Source organism: Penicillium diatomitis (genome assembly GCF_028827545.1).
Source record: "Penicillium diatomitis strain IBT 30728 chromosome Unknown utg000013l_segment0_segment0, whole genome shotgun sequence".
Lineage (NCBI taxonomy): Eukaryota > Fungi > Ascomycota > Eurotiomycetes > Eurotiales > Aspergillaceae > Penicillium > Penicillium diatomitis.
Genome location: NW_026623185.1, coordinates 76810 through 101044, shown reverse-complemented (window position 1 = coordinate 101044; position 24235 = coordinate 76810). Strand labels below are relative to the sequence as shown.

The window sequence follows — 24235 nt, the reverse complement described above, 5'->3', positions numbered from 1 at the left end:
CGCATCAAAGTCAGCAGTCACCTTATCCGGACTTCTGAATGTGCCTGATGGTGTCTCGTCTCAAGAGGGCACTTATTATGACCACGAATCATATCGAACATCTGGACGAAGTACTGATTCAGCCTGGCCGTTCAGACAAGAAAGTTCATTTCAAACTTGCCGATCAGAACATTTCGACTTAGCTCTTCCACACGGTTTTCACGCATATAAGTCTCACACAATTTGAGGTAGGTACGGACGGACTGTTCAAGATCGCCACAGACAACCGTGAACTGGGTTTGGCTTTTGGTGCAAGCCAGCGATGTGACACTATCTCTCAACATTTCTATGTACCTTTTTTCATATGAAGACCTGGCGTAGCTGCCCATCGAGTCAATAAGACTCAAAAGTTTCCCGCTCGGGTCTGTTTTATTTGAGCTTTTCCGGAGAGAGTCCGCCTACGGGGGCTCCCTGATGTCGGGGAGTGGACACACCGTCATCAAGTCATCAAAAGAGATATTTCCTCGCCGTGATTGAGCCGGTTCTGGATGGGACAACTCCAGATACGGCGGGAGCTGGATGTCTTTGACTGAATGTGCACACAGCCGGTTTATCATGCTGGCCAGGCATTGCCGAAGCTGACCGTTGTCAACCCAAATAGAGAGCCTGTCTGTCACCACAGTCATGATTTTGCGAATATTCAGGTACTCATCCAAGTCGACAGCTTCTTGTGAGGCAGGGCTTGACGGCGAGTGTGTAGGCCACTGACGGAAAAAATGATCAGTCGTAATTTTGCAGGCGAGCTTCCGTTTTATTTTTCCGAGCTCTCTGATGCGTGACTCAAAACTGTCGTGGGTCTCGTAAGGCAAAGTTTCAAGCCTATCTTCCGGTGTTGAACGAAGTTGTGCAGCTTCTATAAGGGTCTGAATTGTCCCGCGACTCCATTCACAACCTTCCCCGGGTTGATATTTTCCTCGGATGGTCGTATACTCGCAAATGACTTCTGGGTTCAAGTACAATGATGCAATAGTCTCAACGACAATCATATCGGTCTGGGCCGAGTAGGCGATGGTTGACAGCCAGACTAGAAGCTGATACTTGTTGAATCGACGATCGCGTGAGGAAACCAATTGGTGTATTGCACACCAATTCTCAGCAATAAAGTCTTGGGAGGTAAGTATCCACTCTGCGCTATAACGCAACCTCGCGCTCTCTACCTGGGCTCCAGGGCCACGTATTTGAAACGAAGTGGAAAGAAATTTCCAGATCTGGGAGAGCCATTCCCCGAATTCTAGATTTCGCGCACGGGATATCTTGCAACAAGCATCTTGCTGATTGTGAACGCTCGAGTGCTGTTTGGGGAACAGCGATAGGCGTCCCGGCTTGCGTAAGGGCGGTCATGCTTGCCTGTGTGGTCCTCTGAGCCGAATTGTGAAACCCGGAACGACGAAGTGCGAATTTTATCACGGAGTAAAAGGTGTTGGTTCACGCCTGGCAGAGAAGGCATGGCAGGTTCTTCGCCTGGGTAGTAGAAGGTGACACGTAAATTTTGATCCCGGATGGCTGCTACCTCTTCGTAAAACCCTGGGTGTTGTGACAAGCAGCTGAGAGCGTGTCTCCACTCCACACTTTGCATGACCTGCTCATTATCTGGGTAAAATCTTCTCTGTGGGGTCAAGGTAGCGATCCTGGTGAGAATGGCGACGTTCTCCGGTCGGAGTCGATCGAATGATCGGACGGACGCGGAACGCAGAATGGAAAGCGCCTGCTCGGTGCCCGTACGCCTGGTCAGTGGATCGGGAAGGAAGTACGAAGTGATGGCATACAAATAAGCCAGAAATAGCTTGCTCTGTAGGCTTCCATTATCCACAAATCGCCCAAGTCGCTCATCAATAGAATATGCATGCCATTGCGCCTCGCATCGCACGTTGACTCGAACATGATCGCCGGCCTATGACCAAGCAACATCGCCTTCAGGTATGAGAATGATGCGTTAAAAAGAGTCGGAATGGGCGAGGATCAATTTACTGTATAACCCGACTAGCGCATTGCACGCTTGTTTTGCATCAATAATCATGCCCGGGTACTGTCGACACTGGACTGTCGTGGAGCGCTCAGGGACGACAAACTCCAGTCTCAAACGCGGAAGATCTATATATAACGTGAATTTGACCTTATCGAGCCGGCCATGAATCTCGGGAGGCTTCTCCAAGGGATTCAAAATGCCAGCCAAGGTATTCGCGGTCCTGCTTCTGCTGCCGACCAGGTAATGTTCCCGATTCTCTAGACGCCATGAATTCTCCCAGTCCACTTTGCGCAATCTCCAATGATGCTCGGATGATACCCACGGGGATAATAGAGGCCTGATTTCAATGTACCCTCCATCGATGGCGTACCAGTGAGCATAATTGTGAATGAAATCATCGGGGAAGCATTCAATGAAGAGCCTCTTTGGCACAAGAACCCATGCTTGGTCATCTCTCACCGCTTTGACGCACAAGTCGGATCTTGGTGATCCGGGGATGGGGGTCATGCCCAAATGAACTGTCTGACCGCAGTATTTCGCTCGGCACGAAAATTGCATTCCGGGCTGGTCACTTGGCATCACTTCTAATTGTGATCTTTCTCCGAAAAGGATGCGATATGTTTGTTCCCACATATATTCAGCCGGCAGATGCGCGAGTGGAATTCCATTGACAAGAAGTTCTCCCGTTAGCAAATTAAAGTGTACCTGTTGTGTTCGGACACACTCTCCAGTGGGCTTTGAATATAAGGCGTGAAGCCAATATGACACAGATGGAGATACTTCTGACCATGTAGAACCAGCTGGGTATGCCGCCCACGCCTTCGATATGGCAGTGTCCATTGGGGAATGGGAAATAATGGAACAAGCCGCGGCCAGTGCTGCACGGCTGTGATAGCACAACACTTGCCAGCGATAGTACAGTATGTGCTGTAGGGAGCCGTCTTCCAAGGGTAACGAGTCACGTCCGTTCCAAATCGTCATCCAGCACCGCAGGAATAGTGACACGTCTGACGGCAAATCAAAGCTCTGTAGATGGGCTTCTGTGTCAAATGTTTGGACACATACCAGAGCGATATGGACTGCTTTCGCAATCAGGTCAACCTTCCGCGCGTCGTCAATCTCTATACTTGCCGCTACTTTGACAGTTTCGACCCATTGGAAAGAATTTCGGCGCATTAAACTCAGAAGATTGAGACATTTTCGACGGCTACTTTCACAGGGTGAAAGACTGAGTATTCGAAGAAGGAGATTTATCAGCGTGTGGTATCCATGGACCAGATTCCAGTTCTCTTTCATCCTTTCCGCCACCTCGCTGATAGAGGACAGCAATCTCGCCGTGAATTCCGGTTTACGCAAGATTGCATGACCGCATCTCATCCACGTATTGGTTCGGGGCAGACCCGCTTGGTGGACAATCTGACGGAAGAATAATGCCGACTCCACTCTTTTCATGTCAATTGAAGGCATCGACAATTCTAGAATAATATTTCGCCATTGAATCTCTAGTCCAAGTGGCATCGCTGCGAGTGCTTTGTACTCCGCGAGTGACATTTCCACAGGTGCGGCATTCTGGGTCGCAATCACGGTGTTTGGCGACGGACCGTGTGGTTGACTAGATGGACGAAACAGGAATTTTTGAAGCGTGGAGCTCCTTTGCGGTAGCTGGTAGGTACACCAGTTCTCGGTTTCCTCTTTCCTCGCGAACCTGCTCACAAAACATCCCGCAATGTTGTCAAAGTACTGAAGTTGTAAAGCATTGTTCAAGCACACATCATCTTCTGTGACATGGATGATTAATCTCTTGCGACGATGCGTGTTCTGATGAGGTTTAACTTGTGATAGAAGACAGATTCGTTGGGGGTCAGTCGGGCAAGAGAAAAATGAGGAGAGCCCTTGATAATTCTTCAGTCGATATTCGGATCTCGGCTTCTCCATTTTCGAATATGCAACACCCAGGCAATTGTGAAGCACGTACAGCGTGGCATCCCTCCAACCAGAGAATGGCTCTGGAACTCGGAGCTCGAAGACAGTAGACTTGGCATGCTGTGAATTAGTCGGTAACGGCCATTCATGGATTTCAATCTTTATTGACTTGGCCCGTGATATATAGCCATGACATGGACAGGAGTGGCTGTGCCTCGTCTCGCGGAAACCAAACCTTCGATCCAGGAGCACACTCTCGTACTTGCATTTGGTCTCAGACGCTAAAGTCATCAAGTCGGTGTAATGGGCGTGCTTCTGTGCCAATTCGGCTCGTTTTTGATGCCTGTCATGGCTGGCCTGCTCTTCGATGGTTCGAAGTAGCTGTTGGTGCTCGTCAGATTGATCGAAATACCGAACAGAAAAGCAAGACCGGGTTCCATAATCATAAAAACCCCCGGGCCTGGGTGTATTATCCGTCTCTGGCGATGATCGAGATACTCTTCCGCATGGGCAAGTCGAATCATCTGTGATTTGAACGGGAGTAGGAGAGAGTAGAAGCAGCCCGTGGGTACACAATGATCATAGTCTCCCAAGTGTGGATGCAAGCGAATGGCTGACTTGTCGCAGGCAATCCACAATTCCAACAGCGTGAGCAGCATCATAGACATGGCTTCTGGATTGTGCAAATATGCGCTCAACGCCACTTTGTGATATTCAGAAATCAAACGGCCGAGCTGCATGTTGCGGCATCCTCAAGATGACTCTCCAACCAATCTCCGAGACATGAGTCGACCCAATCTTCAAAACCACAAAGATTTTGTAGAATATATTCAGGGCAGCAAGATCCTAAGCCCATCGGCAGCTTCTTGGCTTCAAAACGAATAAGCTGCGAAGAGGGTTGGAATGGCTCGGACGGGTCTTGGTCGGCTCTTCGGCCCATGTCCCGTAAAAAGCAATCCAGTTGTGGCATGGAACACTCTGTATTTTCTTTAAATTTTAACTCTCGAAGAGACTCAAAATCAATTTGGCGGTCGTTCTGGGCCACGATGCGCTGCTATCCAGCCTGGGTTATATTACCCACCCGCTGAAGAATTGACTGGATCGGAGCAAACCACGCAGGCTCTTCCGTGGAGGAGAGTTTCAATAGTCGACGGACAACCTTAGCTGCCATAAGGTGAAGCATGAGAGGCTGTCGAGGATCTTTTGTCGAGAATAGAGCCCATAAAATAGATCATAAAGGACTTATAGAGCTGAGACAGTCCTCGCCCATCCCATAAACCGGGAAAAAACCAATCGAAGTGCGACACGAATAAGAAGCCATGAAGCTGATCGTCGCCAGGGAGAACGACAATCATGCCACATTACTTCTTCACGACAGTATTTCTGAATTTGTTTGTCCACGCTGTCCGTAGATAGCGGCCGAAGTGAGGCCATGAGAAAGTCGATGACCATTTTCGGATCAGTTGTATCCCTGTCCTCGTCGTGCTTGCGTTCTGCCTTTCGAACCTTCGGCTTTGTACCAGCAACGGGCTGTTGATTCATGAGAGAGATAGTTTGCGTTAACATCGTAAGAAAGTCAGGCTCGTTGAAGGCAGGGGTATCAAAAACCAATGTCGGGCCAGGAAATGTGCGTTAAAGTCGACCCATCGTTGACATCACTGCTTCATTTACAGGAGAGAGCTCAAAACATTCGATGTGGGTTCTCGTGCCCTTATTGCTGATCAAGATAGCGGCATTCTGCTCGTGGACGTAAATTGGCAGGAAACCACCTAGATTCTTGTTAACAAGTGCGACTGTACCATGAATGGTGAAATACAGTTCACCTTCTTCTTTCAATTCTTTCAGAGCATTATTAAACTGCCCTTCGTCTACCTCGCCATTGTGGCCGTAAACCTGTCGCAGTCGAGTGATCATTGTCAAAGCTACTCCAATAACCTCAGCCTCGTCTGAAGAGAAGTAGGACTTGAATTGGCAAAGAGCATCGATCACCACATCCGTTAGGAGAAACTCGTGGCCGACACAGTAGTCATCCTCCTGTGGAAGCTTTGGAGGTAGGAAGATATGATGAAATAGATACGACGTTCCTTGTATGTCTTGTAAAGAAGTGTGGTCCATTTCGGTCCCTGTCGCAATTTTTCGTATCGTGAAGTTTTCGTTGAGAGTGATAGGATACTATGTTTCAGCAGACTGTCTCAGAAAGTTGAACGGAGGCCACGTGTTGAATATCATATATATATTCTGCGAGTAGCAAGGGGCGTCGTATCTTTGAGTGACACATTCCCGACCCTCCAGAGCCGCCGACAACACTATTTGTGTAAAGATTTCATTGCTTGGATATATATTTTTTTTTTTTGAAAAGTAAATCAGTCTCGTGAGAGTTGAGACAGCTCGGGCAGGAGGGCACACTTGAGTGTCTCACAGATTCTTCAAACAGGATTGCCACCCAAAAAATGCCGATTGTATCACGGAACTGCTGAATGTGCAGATTTGATCTCCAGATATGCCAAGGTACTGAAGAAATTGACGCCTTTTCTGGCATTTACGGACGGAAAGTGGCTAATTCACTGGAGGCTTAGTTGGGGTTTTCTAAGAATCACTTGATTTGAAGATATTTGGACTGGAATGTTCTTATGAGGCTATAGTGAGTATTCTCGCTATCTCAGGAAGCACTACTGTTCATGATACAGACATGGAGAGAATTCTTCCGTTCATTTTTTCTGTGTCAATGATTTTTTACTGTAGACTATTGCAGTTTCATTACTTTACTCCTTAACGTACTCCCAGGCAGGGGGAGTAGTTCCGCAGAGCCCTGGGGCAATGATAAAATATTCACATTAGCGCGCTCAATGGCAGTTTAAGTTATGGTAGAATTTTCATCAAAGAGGTATTGCAACAATGGTCCTGCGGTTTTACAGACTGCTCTTGATTAACCACTCAGAAGCTGGATTGAAACCTTCAAAAAGAATTTCGAGCAATTTTCAGTCACTTCTCGCAGAAAGAGACGGATCCTATGCAGGCCTTCACCGCAACTTGGCGGTCATCCGCATTCGGAACATGAACATTAACTTGTCTTAATTACTTGATCGAGGTCGGATCGACAGTGCGTTGGGCAAGCATGAAAATCATCTTGTGAAAGATTGGTTGGACGTCAGTCGGGCTTTACTTACTGGCTGTCATCAATGCCTGGATCAAAGGTAAGTGAGAGGTGCGGGGAGTAAGTGAGAGGTGCGGGGAGTCAACCAACATTAATGCCCATTAATGTCTACCCTGCAGAATGAGCAAAAAAAATCGAAAGATGATTGGTCACAATTCTTCGTCTATCGTTTGTGCAATTACCATCGAGAATAAATTGTTGAGCTGTACGGTTCGCACCAAACGTTCCGGATTTTCTCAGTCCACATAAAAACAAGTTTTGTATAGATGTTAGATGTATTCCTGTGGCCAACAGCCACTTATTTTCGCTTGATAAATTCAGACGCGGCTCAATAGCCCTTCCGTTGGATGAAAAATGCGACGCCTCGAAGGAAACCCCCACTGTAGAGAGCATTCGCCATCGTGTATACGCAGATGGGAAGGTAACTAGAGGTAATTGTAACTTTCGCAGTAAGAATTCATCACCCTACGCCCAGTAAATAGAAGACAGACATCCCAAGTTTCGCTAAGCTTGTGTGAAGGACAGGTTGCCATTCGTCTTTTAAAGGGCACGAATGCGTACGCAATGCCAAACTCTGGAAAGCCGGAGATGAAAAAAAAAGCCATCGAGTCGAGAATCCTACCGACTCATTTAGAAAGGACCACATCATCTTCACAAGGGGTTCAAGACTTGGCTAGAACTTTGTGAGCAGCACCCCTGACAACCAGTCACCAGGCTGGAGAAGGTAAGAAAAGCCGGGATTGTTCTACCACCTTTCCACCGCCTACGAATCGGCAGACGGCGATCCTTTTCTAACACTTAACATTGTTGAAATAGTCTTCGTACTCCGGTAACCCGAAATGATGCCTTTCTGCCCCTCCCGAATGTCGAAATGGAAACCATATGTTTGAAATCATCTGATTCTGAACACCTCAGGTCGTAAAGGTGGGCCATGACGTAATTGCGGTTTAAGCGGAGGGCGTATTGAGAAGACCGACAAGGCCATCGCGCCAATCCATTCTAGAAGTTCAGTGAAAAGAAGTCTATCTGAATAAAATATGTGAGTGCTGACAGTCTTGCTTCTACGCAGATAGACCTCACTGATAATGTTAGCGTGTTACTTCTACATCTTGTTCATGACTAATATTTCTACCACCTTTTAATACGAGTATATGTAACAGGACTACCCTAGAGGTTCCTCATCCCTCATGGCACTCGGTTCAATTCCCTGTGAGTCACCTTATGTATTAGTGTTAACAGACGTGTACACGCGGCCAAATCACAGAATCGGTTAACCTAATAATTCATCACATACTAGCTGTCAGCTGATCTGAATCGGGTTAGACTCGAGTGACAAAACTGTCATAAGATGTTTTTACTATCATTCTGTTCTCCTGTTCTAAGCACTATCGCTATCCCAATAATCCTGCAAACGTGCCTTATGCTAATCAGTCTCGGCCATGCCGCGGCAACAAAGGAACAATGAATACTACGCGCTCTTTACAGGGCGGATGAAGGAGCCCACTATATTTTTATCGTGGTTTGTATGTTTTCTCTCCTAGGTTTAAAACTTGAGCTTGATCTGACCGAAATGGTAGGGGACATGCGTATCCTCGTATGACAGGGTATTCGTCATTAAACAAAAGCTACCCCACCCTTCAAGAAGCACGCGACTATATGGAAAGAATAGGCGCAGCTAATCCCAGGGAGATCATAAAGAGCGAAGCAGAAGATACAAATCCTTGGGGTGGAAATGGATTACATGCGGTTGCGAATGGGGCAAATCCCGGTATTTATCCATTTTAACAGTAAGTTCTGCCAAAGTGCTCGCCGTCGAGACGTCCACGAAAGCTTACAAGGTTTACCGGCGAAAACGGGGCCGAGAGGGAAGTCACCGAGGAGGGAGGTTCATGTAACGATTTAAGACGATGGTTCAAGCCGAAGCTTTCATTGAAGATTGGAAAGAATCCTATGCTGAAATTTGGTACCAATCAATAAAGGAAGCATTGAATCATGGCTTAAGACCTCGCGATATTGGAGCTTTCAGCTCTCGCGAGATGAGGTTGATCATTGAAAAGTTCCTATACAAGCCTATCAGAACCACCGAGATCGACGACGTCGCGAAGAAGGCAGAAAAGGAGCTTTCGTTGCAAGATTGCAAGCAAATAAAATAGGTATCCCTTCAATGAATATCGCGTTAGTACCATCTGAAGCTTTCCATCTGTCTGGCCTCCACAAATGGAACAGGTTACAAGTGTAACCCATGTCAATCTGACCTACATCACAAATTCTGATTACCTGGCATAACGATGAATGCGCAAATCCAGCCCTTGTAATATGCGTAGCCTCATGGTCGCATGAAGGGTTCGGTTTCAATCATGTTAGTATTTCTAGTAAAGTATACAGCCATCAATGGTGGTGACTTTTGCTTACAATACGAATCGAGGCCATACGGTGGGGTAAATCAAAGATAGACTATCGTGTTTCAAGATAAGAAAAGATTCTTCGTGTATAAGGTGAAAATGATGTCGAGCGCGCCTGTATGTGTCAAAAATTTTGCTGCGATACCGAGATTGTGAGCGGCGAGAATCACATAGATGAAGCTAAGGTAACCTCAACGGCTTCTAATTGTTATCCCGAACGTTCGCACCGCGCCGAGTGGAGGGAAGCAGCGGGGGCAATAGTGGTAACTATCGCGGGGAAGAATAAAAAGTTTCTCCCGCGGCCACCACAAATTGCGTTCAAAGTTTCGCAGACTTTCAAGCCAGAGTACCGAAAATAACGCTGTAGCGATATAGGGGTCCTGAGATATCAGATTTTTATATTTCGTTGAAAATCAGGCAATTATCTTTGAAGTAAAATTCAGGTACTGATGTCCACATATTATGGTGAGTGAAAATACGGCCCTGAAGTTTGCTTCTGGGTACTTCATGCGACTGGACTCATGCAGCCACAGGACGTACGATATTTGTCACAGTAATGTCACGATCAGTACCGAGGTGTAATCCGAAGTTACAGACATTCTTTAAATTAAGTAGTCTGAAATTAGCAACCACGGAACAGGCTCCTTCTGCCCGTGTGTTTCCTTCCCAGTGTCCAATCAATGTTTATGTCGGCCACAGCCCTCCATACGTAACTATCACTGACCCAGGAACTGTAAATTGCCAGCGTATGTATGTGGAATCATTTAAATTTACACTGACAACTCGCAATTTGGATCGTGATCCACCTCTTCTTACACTAGGGAGGAATATGTTGAAATTCTAAGCATGGATAATACGGTAATATGCTTCCGAACTTTTGAATATTTTCCCCCGTTACAGACTACTCGAGGGTTTGTTCGGATGATTAACGAACCACTTTACGTTCCTTTAACAGCGTGGCTGCGACGTGTCGGCTGTTGAACATAACAGGAGGACTTGGGTCGCGGATTTGGATTTCTTCTGCAGAAGAAATCAGTATTGGAGGGGAGATACCGTAAACCACACGCACTAAGGGAGATACCGTTAACCACGCGCACCACCTCAAGAACTTGGGATGTACTGTAGCTTCTTCTTCTTTCTCTTTTACCCCTCCAGCTCTTGAGATCCTTGAAAACCACGCAGACAGTTGAATAAAAGTTTATGAGTCCTTCTTAAGCTTTTCCTAACTGGCGTACAACATCGGCAGTCCACTGATATTCAGGAGGCACCTGATAGCAGGGTCGGAAGTGTAGGGCACCATGGGAATAATGAAGCCACTTACGCCAATGGGATTGAGAAACGTGGTAAAAGCAACGTGTGATGCATGCTTGAGTTGTATGCCTGTAAGATTTGGTTCTGTAAAGGATTGACTCCAGGCTATTTATGTCTATGTTCTATAATTTTTTAATTCTCTTGCATGTCCGACCCTTGTCCACCTAAGCCCGAGAATAGATCTGCGTAGTGTTGAGAACATGAGAGGACTACGGACTTGGATTTAGCGGAAGGGAGCGACCGAAATCACGTGACCGAGCGCGGACTTGGATTTCTTCTGTAGAAGAAATCAGTCTCGAAGGGCAGGGACACCCACCACGTGTGCCACGCGTTGACGGGAGTTAGCGGGCTTGGATTGCGAACTTGGATTCCTTCTGCAGAAGAACTCAGTATCGGAGGGGAGATACCGTGAACCACGCGCACCACCTTAAAAACCTGGGATGTACTGTACCTTCTTCTTTCTCTTCTTCCCCTCCAGCTCTTGAGATCCTCGAATACCACGCAGACAGTTGAATAAGAGTTTATGAGTCCTTCTGAAACTTTTCCTAACTGGCGTACAACACGTAGCTGCCCTGGAATTCGATGTGCATGCCCAATATATCTGTACGCCCCTAAATAAAAGAGATTCTCCTTATAATCTTGGAGGACTTTTGTGCGCCAACGATCCTAGAGTACTATATCAAACTGGCTCTCGTTTGGAAAAGTTCTTCCTGAATTCCCTCAGAATACCGACGATGGAGTACCAGACAGACCTTAAATAGCCTCAATTGTTGTACGCCAGATAGAAAAGCTTTAGAAGGACTCATAAACTTTCATTCAACTTGACTGCGTGGTATCAAGAATCTCAAGAGCTGGAGGGGAAAAAGAGAAAGAAGAAGAAGCTACAGTACATCCCAAGTTTTGAGGTGGTGCGCGTGGTGGGCGTGGCACACGTGGTGGGCGTGTCCATGTTCTCCCATGTTCTTCCTCTCATCCTGAGGTTGTCCGGCCCTGCCATGTTCGCAACATCAATTACAATCCGACGAATCGGCGAAGTCTAATTTGGATGGTCTGCCAACGCTTACAGAATCTTTTCAAGAATCCTCTTTAGATGACAGCCTTCCTTCTTGTTTATCAACACCCTTAGTGGCCTTGACGAGCTTTTAGAAGGTCTAGCTAAACTGCCTGTTTGGCCCCTCTCTCTGTTCATGGACCTTGAGGGCGTGAACCTTTTTCGGCATAGCACAATCTCGATTCTTCAGATATTTGTTTCCCCATCATAAGAGACATTGCTCGTCGATATCTGCACTCTCAAGGACAAAGCTTTCTCTCATTCCACTCCGCATGATTCAAGTTTGCGTTCCATTCTTGAATCCTCCATTTATTTCGAAAGTTATCTTTAATGTGCGCAATGACTCGGATGCTCTGTATACCCTGTTCAGCCACTACGGAATAAAATCAGCTGGAGTTTAAGACATTCACTTAATGGAGCTTCCACCGCGCAGATTCTCGAAGGGACTTATTAACGGACTAGGCAAGTGCATTGAGCACGATACTCTGATGACCATTAGTGAGAGAGCAAAGCGGAAAGCGTGTAAAGACGGCGGACGGAAGCTTTTTGCTCCAGAATATGGCGGCTCTTACGAGGTATTTATCACCCGCCCACTATCAGCTGAGATCATGCAGTACTGTGCGCAGGATGTCCAACTTCTGCCCGGGTTGTGGCATGAATACTACCAACGAATGACTCCAAGGTGGGAACGGAAGGTGGAGGAAGAGATGGAGAACCGCATCGAGCTCTCGCACTCTGAAACTTTCAATGGCAAGGGAAAGCATATGGCGCTAGCACCCAAAGGCTGGTCATAGTTTCCATCTCGAATGCAAGCATTATATTATAAGGCTCCAAATTCGTGCAACTACCGAGAAATGAACAAATAAGTATGTCTGTCCTATTCCTAGACATATCTGGTTGTATTTTTCGTTCTGTTTTTTCGTCCAATCCCATCAGATCGTATCGTCCAGTGGGTTTTCATCTTCCTCCGAGACCACATCTCGGGCCTATTACAGAGGTGCAAGCTTACTCGCTCCGCTACTTCCGTGTTCTAGGTGGTCAGGACTCACAAACAAGAAAAGGGCAAGGTGGAGTGAAATACCCAAAATCTCTATCTTCGGCTTGTTTTTTAGCTTAATATTACCATCCTCACGGAATGTTTTCTGCTGTGAGATCCTCATGTAAAAAATGCGTCATTTGGACAGCGTGTATGCGGTACGTTCATTCAAATAAAGAGATATAAGGAGCCATTAGATTTTCCACTGCTGTACCCCTAATCCTGGCACAGCTATGTAGTGACACACTGTTCATGGGAAAGTGATCGTGGTTGTGAAGTTAAGCTGAAATGAGAAAATGTAGCCCCTTCACCTAGAGATGCTCAAGTAGCGCTGGTTTCTCGATGTGAAAAACGTGACCGTATTTGAGTTGGTTACATCTTAATTGAGAAAAATCAAGCTCTTTAGGCCAGAGACCACTTACTTCCACCCAGATTAAGCAAAATCCTTGAAATGCTTCTTCTCCTTCTTCTTCTTCTTCTTCTTCATCTTCTCCTTAGTCGTGGGTTCATGATCGCTTAAGGTTGCAGTTTCTTCAACGGTCGCAGGAACCACGTCCACTGGCTCAAAGCTTGAACTCACAGCCTCAACATTAGAGAATGAACTTTCATCAATCGTTGCGTCAGGTATCCCAGGTGAGTTTGGCGTATCAGTTGATGGATCGGAAATATTAGATCTCGTTGTTTCCGACGTCGCCATTTCTACAACGACTGAATTTCGTCTGCTTTGCCTTGATGAGTCAGCAAAATAGGAGCCGACCACTTCCGGTGCCATTTCCTCACAAATCGATCCGCTGCTGCTCTCCATTGTCAGATATTTATCGTCTGATCGTGCATCGAGGCGGCCTGTAGCCAAAATTAGATTCCATAATTCAGTTTCAGTCACCGGTAAGGTCGATATACCGTCCAGTTTTGTTCTAACAAAGCGTTTGCAGGTCTCTGAGCCTCTCACCAAGATCACGAGCTCCTTGTTGAGTTGCTCACGAATTGATTGACTCTCCTTCGACTCACCAGCAATCTTCATGACAAGGTCTGCTGGCATGTCGAATACAGTCACAGGTGATAGAATGCGAGACAAAGAGGCCATGAGTCTACCTTCCGCAACTTCGTTGGCAATATCGTCGACGAATCGCTTCAGTGCCACCTATTTTCTGTCAGATCCACAAAGGTCGCTAGGATACGGGCGGAGAGTCACCTTGTAGTAGGCTAGCATACAGTCCAATGCTTCAATAGACGCATAACGCACCATGTCTGGTTCCGAATGTTGATGGAGCGTTTTGGCAAGTTGCTCAAGATTTATGGCATGGGTAGAGTAATAAGGATCCTTCAAACAATCAACCCCAAAGAATTGCTGTAGAATTTTGGATATCTCATCTTCCTGGCGTGCGGCCCGGATCTTCTGCAGCGTTTCCGTGAAGTAATGATTGTAAGTAATGGGATGACCCTTCTGGTGCGGCATCAGCAGCTCTTCGGTCTTGGCATTCATCTCGGTTTTAATAGAGTCACAAGCTGGGATTATGATCTCATCAATTAATGCCTCTGACGTTGCTTCGTCAGTGACATGTTTGACCACAAGCGCGAGAAACTCTCTGGCAGCAGCCCACACACCGTCCGTGTGGCCACGGGTCAGTCTTTCCCACGGAGAGCACTGTTCCAAGAACAGGTCACGAACGATCATGGGGTTGAATGTCCCCGGCAGCTCGCGACCCCTTGTTCTTTTGAGAAGATGGCAGATGTGCTTGATATAATCTTCTCTGGTAACACGGAGCTGGTGCTGGTCGGGCGTCTGTTCGTCGGTGTGCTCACAGATACGTCGATAATGGCCCTGTCGGCCGATTCGGTCAGCAAATTCTTCGTTGAAATTTTGCACGATGGCTCGTATTCTCTTATGATACCCGTTGGTCGAGCGGGCATCCCCGAAGAAGGGATCGTTGTATGTCCCATCAATAGCCGCTTTCACAAGCTCCTGGATTGACTGACTGATATTCAGAAGATACGACCTCTGCTCGTCAATGGTAATCCGTGGTTCACCAAGTCTTTGAAGCCGAGATCTGCACTGGTCCACTTTGTCTTCGATCTCTCTGATCAAGCTTGGTAGCTCGGTAGCGATCTGTGAAAGCAGCACCTTACTCAATCGCGTTCGTAGGCTTTCGATGCCAACTATTGAGGTCGGCAAGTCTTTCCATATACTTTGCGAAAAGAAATTGGCTTCCTCGACATCGCGCTGCTCCAGGGTCCATTGGCCTTTATCCATGTCCATGTTCTTCAGGACGTGCCACCCCAGCCGGAACTCCACATCCAGATTCTTCGCCAATGACACAAACATCGCTTCACTCTCGGACCCGGCTGCCAGAGTGTCAGGTTTTGTTATGATGCCAAGCGTCCTTTTCCCGAATGGGTCAGCCTCTCGAGCCAGCTTCAGAACGATTTGATTCGCAAAGTCATTCTTGGCAGACACAACGGCCAGGATAACGCTGCGCGGCTCCTTCATGTAGGACTGAACCACGTCCTGGACAAGCTGAACATCCCTCGCCGATTGTTGTTTGGTTTCCGAATGGATTAGCCCGGGGAGGTCCACGATGGTCAGATGTGGGCGGTCTGGCCCCGACACCTCGATCCTCAAGAGGTCGTTGGAGAAGGCTTTTCCGTGGGTCGTTATTCCCATGGCTCCTTTGGCCTTCTCAATCAGGATGGGTAACCCTTCGAAGCTATCTAGCTGTTCGCAGAAATCGCTAAGCGATCGTTGCTCAAAATCGCTGCGAGAGTGGTGCGGCACGATAGATACACGGACACCCACATGGGTATGCTTTCGAAGGACGAGCTCAGTAGGAAACCGAGTGCAAAGGTTGCTTTTGACTGGAAATCCAACACCCGATATAGCCTCGAGAACAGAGCTCTTTCCCGATGACTGATCACCACAGACTATGATCTGTGGCAGGGAGATATAGTGGCTTATGCCCTGGGAGCGGAGAGTATCGATCGAATTGAGAAGATCCAGCTGTTCCGCAGAACATAGATCCTGTAGGACATCCGTCTGGAAGTTTCGCAGAACCATTTCGAACTATGTATACAGAATGAAGGATGATAATTTCTTGATAGCAATAAAGTCGAAATTAGAGGTAAATAGATGGATGGACCCTTATATACTACGTATATACTGCGCACAGTGGCCATTTATTTCTGCGGGGAGTAAGACTCCCTATGAAGTAAGGGTCGTAGGCATGTGCAAGGGATACATTCTTATCGAATAGTCACGGCCACGCAGTATTGACCAACCATCAACTGTGGCTCGGTATGAATAATGCAACCTAATTGCGGATAGCCTTTCATCCATTGGTTTTGTCATTATAATGACTTCTTTGCCCTAGGACTTAGGGTAGTGCCATAGTGTTAACTTTCATAACCGGTAGTTTACAGACCCTATGGTAATTCACGGTGATAAGGAGGTGTCTTTGCATAAAGTGCAAATAGTCATTACGGGTGAAGATGCGAAAGAAGACGGTGTAGCGATACATTAGGGGAAGAGGTTATACACCTTTGCTAAACCCTGGTCCCCCAGTATTCTGTGTAATTCTCCATTTTGGCGGGTATTCGGTGAGGATATTTGCTTGGTCGCTTGCGCTTCTTCTTTAGGTTGTGCACACTTGCAAAACTCTAGGAACACTGATCGTGCATGATCTAGCTAACTATCAGCTTAACTATAGCTCTCAACCAACTACAGAATAAGACATCCCCGTTGTAGACGAAGCAGAGGTCGTCGATGGAAATGATTTAGGTCACAGTCATGCCTAGGACATGGTTCAATGCCACGGACGCATTCGGTATCCGCATCATGCACTTGCTGGACAGCCAGGGCCCAGCCGTGGCCCAAGAGGCAACTACAGTACAAATCACCTCATCTCTTTCTCATTCGTGCTAGTTAACTGGAAACGGATACATGAGGGTGAAGCCCTAAAGATCCATGACTGAATTGATTATCGTGAGACACGTCGCAGTTTCTATTGGTGGGGGAGAATACCGAAGCATACCTTTGAGGGAGAAAAGGGTTTGTTGTAACAGACGTTGGCGGTGAGATACTGTATTTGTGCAATGTACTTGTTAACATTAGCCTTATACCTCCTGCATGGCCGGCCTCCCGCATAGTGGGCCTCCCCTATGGCCGTGATAGCGCACTGAACTCCATTTGTCTAAGAACAAAATAAACCAAATATAGGGCAAGTACAATTTTTCTTAAGGTACCAGCTAGGTATCTCTGAATTGGTATCGCAGATACGAGAACTGGCTTTTGTCTCTGCGATCTGTACGGGGAAGGGGAGTTTCAGGAATGATTTTGCTGACTACTTGGGGAGCAAACGAGGTTATCGAAGGAACACAGGGGCATCCAATGAAATGAGTAGGAATCGAAAGGACGAACGAAAAAGGGTGTATATTGATAAATATCGATTAATGCCTAAAATACTGGACCTTAACATTGAGCTTTTGCATTCACATCAAAAAACTACCGAACAGTTCATTCCGGAGAAACATCGCCGCCCTAGATATTGATTCCAGCATATTGAAAAGGAGAAGTAGTCTGGGTTTTCTAGTATATTCATGTCTGCCATTTTCGGGACCTTTTAACGTTCTTGATTTTGGAATTGACATTGGTGATATAGACACGGTATTCGATGCAGAAAAAAGAGTATGTGGGTATCGTATGTACCGCGGTGCTCTGGGCCGATGGTATCGCGGAGGGTGGCTCTGGCCAATTGAAAGTAGAGAGATTGTAATTAAAAGCATCATGTAGGTGAGGACACCTCTAAAATATATAATCTGAGAATCTTAGCATATCACCGATACTTCGGATCCGCGAGACTAACACACTTCAACATCATTCTCTTCGCATTGACCGCTGAGTAACCCCCCGCTACGATAGAACCCGACATATCTAACACCCTCTAGATTGACTTACCAGCTGCGCGCTTATCGCTGCAGGTCACTTCTGCACTTGAAACTCATCGTGATCAAAAGCGTCATGATCCAGACAGGAAGTGTTTGCTTTATTCAACTCTGGCGTAACTCTACCAATTCGGATTACGCCACATGCAGAGTGAAGTTTTCGATTGACTACCCTGACTTATCCAGAGCGTAAAGCATATTGAATAGTTTTGAAGCCACTGTCAAGGTTATATATAGAAGAAGACATTTTGCCTTTACACGAAAAACATGGTTATGTCACAAGTATGATTTGTAGTTTCGTAGGAGTACTGAGAATGATTATTTCTTACTCCAAGTATGCCGGTTTGTTTTATCTTACTCGCATCAGGACGTGTTATCGCTTTATCGGTCACACAGTCACTGATTTATTGACTTGCCCTTACGGACATGGCGTGCTGCCATGCTCACAACCTCGTAAAACATCCCACCATAGAAAGATAATGCTCTTTGCTGGGAGAAGCTCTGTCGCTGCGGTGAAGCTTGATCTCGTATCGCGAAAAGATCCGTGGCGATACTCACGTGCGACGGGCAGGGCGGAACGTGCCAATTCTGTTTAAACAAACACGCCTCTGGAGAACGCGAAGACTTAGGTGCAGAGAAATAGCAATTTTTGGTCTGGGTGTTCTTGTTACGTCTATCCTTCTATCTATCCACAGAATTTACTACGCTCATATGCAGGAAGTTCATGAAATGGCTGCACAGGTCATATTCAAGTCATGTCAACTTTGATACTGGTACATAGTCAGATATACGAAGCCGGGTTCGTGCCTTTGCCAGCTGCGCGGACGGACCCGACTTCCTTCAAGTGTCAGACTGGTACTAAGAGTCATTCTTCGAAGCTCAAAATCGAGAAATATTAGCAATTGAGCTCTAATCATATCTAGACGTCAACGCCATCCATACAATGTCCGCACCAGCCGCAATATTTGTCACAAAGCCCCCAGTCCAGATCTTCAATGATGTGAGTGGTTTCGTCGTCGCTCACTTGTTTGGTCTCATTTCCTCTTTTTCTTCGTGTAACTCTTTTTTCACCAGCGATATACGACTCGGTTTTGCCATGAGTCGAAACGGACTCAACGCGGGTTGCATTGGATTCTGGAACAAATCTAATTGAGTTCGTCCACCGATCAAGAGGTCGTAGGTGCATGGAAGAACCAGTAGATTCGTGAGCAGACTTGGAGCTCTTCATGTCAACGGGCTGTCTCAGATTCAAGCAAGGTCAATATCATATCGGTAACACCGTACTTCGTACTACTATCGGTGGGGAGATATGTATACTTTCGGATCTTTATTTCGTGACTCACGCACTGCTCCTTCTGGTGAAGGACCGCGATCCTGCGACATGTCATGCTTCTCCATCGTGCCGTTGGACTTTGTTAAAATTCTCTTGCTCCCTTGTCTTTAGGGAGAAGATTCAGCTAAAGTAGAAGACCCGCTTGAGAGAGAAATGCTGTGGGTTAGATGTCCATCCAAATTTTGAAAGGAGAACTTGCTTTCATCAAGTCGTCAGTTAGGGAAGGAGCGAGAAACTTCCGGCAATTAGACTGAATATTTGGCGATCATTTCGTGACAACGTACATGAGTGACTCCTCTAATGGATGACTTCAGCGTAGGTATTCAAACGTCACGAGTTTGCTTAAAATTACTGTCGACAGCGGTGAGTGAAGGCTGAACGTATCTTCGTCTTTGTGTGCTGTCGGTGACAATGCAGACTGCGTGTTCCGTAATTTTTACGATGCCCCCTTGATATTCTGCTGCAGACATAAACGTCCTTGCGTCTTAGTCTACGTTCCTACCACAAGTCTATTCTATTCGATATGACACTCCTAACTGCGTATTGTCCTTATCCGACGAGGCCCATGAAGATATTTCATGCTTGGAAGACTCTTGCACAACATTGAGATATAAAATACATGTATACCTCACTCAGGCTGAAAGGTTACGAGGTGTGTATCGCGCTACGAAGCGGCCGGACAGGGTTGGAACCGAGCTGCTCCGGTAGACCAAACAAACTTCTAGGTATTTCTCACAGATGCTCTTTGCAAAGACTGGAAGTGGTCGAATGCGAGCACGACACGTGGACTACTGGTAGCACCCATATCGGCAACTAGTATCGTGACAGCTCATTGACGCGTCGCGGCTTGGAATGCTTTCGGGAGGCGAATTTGGTGGGCGCCACAAGAAGTAGGTGTGGGGAAGCTGAAAGCGACCGAGTGAGCACATTTCTGAAGTCAAAAGCGGTCTTGGTAGAACCCGCGTCGGGGTCTACACGTATCGAAGGTTCCTCGGGGCCTCCGTTCACGGTGAGTGGTTTTTGAGTGCATGGCCAGGCTTTTGTTCTTCTCAGTATTCTTCACTACAATATTGAGATAGAGGCTAGTCTTGTCACAGTTCTGGTCGGTAGTCCGACGTTGTCCATGCTCTGTGACCAGCATTATTCTTGGTTCCTATCCCTTTCCCTGGTCTTTTTGGTGCCGGCTGGTAAATGACTCGCTCGAGCCGTGATTGGCGCACGCGCTCACACAATTTCGCTGCGTATCGTGGGAGGGGGGGGGGGGGGGGGGGGTTCGCACCGCATATTAAATGGCCTCGATCGTTCTGATGGAGAGTCAGACACTGGCGTGATGCGGTATCTCACAACAGGGGCATGCTCCAGGCCTCAGGCCTCTAGGGCTCGATCTAACGAGTGAGTTGGCTGTCAAACCGAAATTCCGGAACTCAAATTACCGAGGGTACCTGGCGGGCTGCTAGTGCGTCTGCAAATATGATTTTTATTTACTGGGTGACGATGAATGCAGCGGTGCCCGAGCTATTGAAGACTGTCATCCATTCCCTGGATACTCTGTGGAAAAAGAGGTCGGAATAGACATCGATCTTGTCTTCATGGAAACCAAGAAGGGCCAGCTGTGACAGATGCAGAAAATCGTGGCTACGCCATATTGCAGAGACGGCCATGCAGGTATCTTGCCGGATGGTGTTTCAAATGACCCGATTGGTCCATCTGGCAATTTTGTCAATCTCTGTGGGAACTCGGGTCTTTATAAAGAAGCAATGACTCAAAATCACTGAAGGCATAGAGCCAAAAACCAAGCCAGCTGTACCGAATTTTGACAAGCGCTTAAATCACGGCCCGACTTTCTTATGTACCTATTTCAGTCCCTTTTCAAGCGCATCAATGATACGCGATAGCGCTTTAGGCAGTGTCAGATTCAGGTCTAAGGGGATAGGGAGGAGTCAATGAGGTCTCCTCGTGAAGCGTCTGCTCTAAACAGGAACGATGGTTGCAAGACATGCGCTTTACCTAATGTGGGGGTTTCAATATCCACATCACGAATATACCGCATTTGTAATAGCACATCATCCTCCCTGCAGATCCCTGAGGGCATGGCTAGATGGATTCTCCCGCAGATCTTCTTCGCCTGTTAGGTCAGAAGATGAATTTTCTTGGAGGAGAACTATTTAAAATACGATCGACTCAAGAAGCAAATATCTGGCCTCACTGTCTCGGCTCAGCAAGGAAGAGTTATGAACTGGAACAAAGCACATGTATTCCATCGCATGACTTTTACACTCGCGAGATTGGCGTCATTTTGTTATTGAATCTGTTCAAGAAGTGCATCGGAGCCTTTTGGGAGGCTCAGAATATGCGCAGGCACACATTTCTCTAACGCGAATGGCTCAGAGGGCAAAGTACCATGGACCAAATGGCTCACAATTCTCTGCACTGCGTGGCTAAACTTACGTAGCAGACCTCCTTGAGAATCGTCGAGTATTGCAGTGAACATTTCAAAATCGTTACCAGACAAATCAAGGATCCTTCTAAGAACTCAGCATTGCCACCCGTCTAAACAAGAATCAATCAATATGCACTCACATTTGCTCTGATATTTGCAAGCCTTTCATGTCATCGTTCAACATCAGGGCAAGAATGCCATTCCCGAACTTGGTTACCAAGATATGTAATCGCTGGCCAAGCTTCCGAACACGCTTTAAAGTGGCCTTCTGTCCCTCATAGTCCTTAGTGCCTTGGATGGCATCAGGATAAATGCTCTTCATCATTCTCTCTGCAATCTCTGCCTCTGCGGCATGGAGTGGGTTTCCTGCTTTCCGCTTTCGCGTCGGAAACGAGGTAGGCGTAGTGACAATGATTTTCTCCGCGCACCCTGCCCCTCTACAGGCTTTGTACAGCTCCAAGATATGGTACATCCGGAGCAGCCGGCGCCAAGCAATTTCGGTGTCAAGGAGGCCTATGATATTGAAACGTTCTTTGACCGACAGACTTGGCCTCATTCCAAGGGAAGCTGATAGGGGCCGTTCTCGGTATGATAGGACGACGTTTCGCAAGGTGACTAAAGTCTCTGCACTGGCAACGTGGATCAAGAATTTGGCTAGCACCCTTGGACGTGCATCAATATCAACCAGAGCCGTTTGGATACGCGGAGCAAGGAAAGTTTCGAGAGGAAGCGGATACTGGTGAGTCCGGCATCTTTTGTTCTCTTCGTCAAGAAATGAGTTTAGCCAGTCATCATCAAGCAGAGCTTGACCGCCTTGACCCCTTGTTGGCTCTCCTTGCGAAACTTGGGCTCGGTTACTTTTCTGATCGAAAAAGTTGACACGGTTTTCTTCACTGTCTCCGGTAGCAAGAAACAGGTCGTTTCGTGCGTGGGGAATTCCACGAACGTCGAAAGCTGACTCCCGACTGATGGCATCACCAGTATATTCTGTATGAAGGTAGTCTCTACTCGAAGATCGCTGTATGGACGTCCAAAGCTGTGTATCATCGCTTATCGGTAACTCGTAGTACGAGAGTTGATTCATCGGGCTAGGTATACGTGCAGACGTCACAGCGCCAATTGTCCCATCAAGCCCAATGGAGGGTCGCATATCTGGGTCGTATGGGGTACCGATGCTGAATACAGGTCGCAAAAAGTTTGCCATGTCTTCGGGTGTGTTGCTTCGGGCGAATGATGAAGGTAATTTGTGTAGACCAGACAAGGGCCGTGCGAGAAACGCAGAGTTTCCGAGGCAGGTGGTGGAGACTAATTTCAATTTCAAAGCTACCTTCCACGAAGCGTTGAAGTCTGCTGAGTCGACATAAACTGCTCCAATTATGGCGTCGATCGCGAGAGCTAACACCCTGGGGGATCGTGCACCCGGTTTTTCGCTATACTTGATAAAGTTGTCAATACCACTTTGTTCAGCGACCGAGGCTCGCTGGGCAACCGATATGATGGACGTTTCGAGCTTTGTTATCCCGCCTATGAAAATGTTCAGCGCAATTCACTCCTTCTTTTTAACGAACTTACTTCGACTTGGTGCAGTTTCAAATACAAGAAGGCTCAAAATAAATCGGAGCAAAGTGCTTCCAAGATGAGCGAGTCTTCGATTACCATCATGGTTGTCCTCTTCTGCACCGGCTGCTGTCAAAGCTTGCATGAGATGTTCTGTATTGCGGAAAGAATAATCGATAATGACTTGAACGACAGTCGCATCCAATTGAGTAGCCATACTGAATTATTATGCCCAAGGGGATGAGCCCCTGTGACTGGATACTATATACTTTGCGAAGAACACCTCATAGCATATTTGGCTGTGCCTGACGTCAAATGGACGTCGACCCAGATTCCGTGGATGATCTGCCTGATGATGCGGCCTGAAGATCTTATCTCATTGATCTACGAGACAATCACAATCTTCTACCACAATGATATCCAAGAAACGGTGATGAAATAGATCCCCGTCCTCTCCTTCAATGTTGGATTGTAAGTGGAGCAACAAGGTTGTTAGGTATACACACATAGTTTATGAGGTGGGTGGCGCACAAACTATCGTGTGCAGTCAAGGATGAGACATCTGACGTGGTGTTTGAATACATATCCCGCGTTTTGGCGGGGAGCGTGGTATACACATAAATGCAAAGAACCGCTCTACGAGTATGTCACTATATTGGGAGCAGTATGTGCATCAGGTCGATATTTTCATACGCCTTGACTCCGCACAGCTCATTCGACAAGGACCTATTATTCCAAGGGTTTCTCTTCAACCTTCTTTCTTTCTTTCCCCGGCTTCACGCTTGATTCTCGCAGATAGCTCTACATTAGCGTCAGAGCGCACATGTCTTGAGAAATCGCGTCTTCATGTCAACAATCGCCTAACAGTGGATATTGTGACCTTCCTTTGAGAGCTTGAATGCTTTCGCTGTAGCATCCCTAGAGAGTAAGCGCACGCTGTTATAATAAAGAATACAGAAGTAATCCCGGTTTTATTTTACGACAATCACTACTAATTATAAAGATCGTTACGGTATTTAATTTCTCAAGGTAGGGGGACTTTCTTATCAAGAAGTGGCTCGCAGCGGTCAAGCTGTAGGTTGACACAA

At 46.9% G+C, this 24235-nt stretch overlaps 7 protein-coding genes across 7 annotated transcripts; 2 read left to right on the top strand and 5 right to left on the bottom strand.

Annotated features, from left to right (window-relative positions):
* Positions 1-1270: 1270 nt before the first annotated feature.
* On the bottom strand, positions 1271-2512 carry N7539_008492 (uncharacterized protein; the record flags this gene model as incomplete). The annotated part of the gene is made up of 2 exons (XM_056938087.1): positions 1271-1930; positions 2021-2512. The coding sequence occupies 2 exons, from the start codon at positions 2510-2512 to the stop codon at positions 1271-1273; spliced, it is 1152 nt and encodes a 383-aa protein (XP_056786469.1).
* A 3048-nt stretch (positions 2513-5560) lies between these two features.
* Positions 5561-6043, bottom strand: N7539_008491 (uncharacterized protein; the record flags this gene model as incomplete). The annotated part of the gene is made up of 1 exon (XM_056938086.1): positions 5561-6043. One exon carries the CDS (start codon positions 6041-6043, stop codon positions 5561-5563), a length of 483 nt encoding a protein of 160 aa, XP_056786468.1.
* A 2946-nt stretch (positions 6044-8989) lies between these two features.
* Positions 8990-9235, top strand: N7539_008490 (uncharacterized protein; the record flags this gene model as incomplete). The annotated part of the gene is made up of 1 exon (XM_056938085.1): positions 8990-9235. One exon carries the CDS (start codon positions 8990-8992, stop codon positions 9233-9235), a length of 246 nt encoding a protein of 81 aa, XP_056786467.1.
* Positions 9236-12259: 3024 nt separating this feature from the next.
* N7539_008489 (exonuclease) lies at positions 12260-12640 on the top strand (the record flags this gene model as incomplete). Its single annotated transcript, XM_056938084.1, has 1 exon — positions 12260-12640. The coding sequence occupies one exon, from the start codon at positions 12260-12262 to the stop codon at positions 12638-12640; it is 381 nt and encodes a 126-aa protein (XP_056786466.1).
* A 675-nt stretch (positions 12641-13315) lies between these two features.
* N7539_008488 (uncharacterized protein) lies at positions 13316-13921 on the bottom strand (the record flags this gene model as incomplete). Its single annotated transcript, XM_056938083.1, has 1 exon — positions 13316-13921. The coding sequence occupies one exon, from the start codon at positions 13919-13921 to the stop codon at positions 13316-13318; it is 606 nt and encodes a 201-aa protein (XP_056786465.1).
* Positions 13922-14023: 102 nt separating this feature from the next.
* Positions 14024-15934, bottom strand: N7539_008487 (dynamin family protein; the record flags this gene model as incomplete). Its single annotated transcript, XM_056938082.1, has 1 exon — positions 14024-15934. One exon carries the CDS (start codon positions 15932-15934, stop codon positions 14024-14026), a length of 1911 nt encoding a protein of 636 aa, XP_056786464.1.
* Positions 15935-21726: 5792 nt separating this feature from the next.
* Positions 21727-23364, bottom strand: N7539_008486 (uncharacterized protein; the record flags this gene model as incomplete). The annotated part of the gene is made up of 2 exons (XM_056938081.1): positions 21727-23114; positions 23163-23364. The coding sequence occupies 2 exons, from the start codon at positions 23362-23364 to the stop codon at positions 21727-21729; spliced, it is 1590 nt and encodes a 529-aa protein (XP_056786463.1).
* Between the last annotated feature and the right edge of the window lie 871 nt (positions 23365-24235).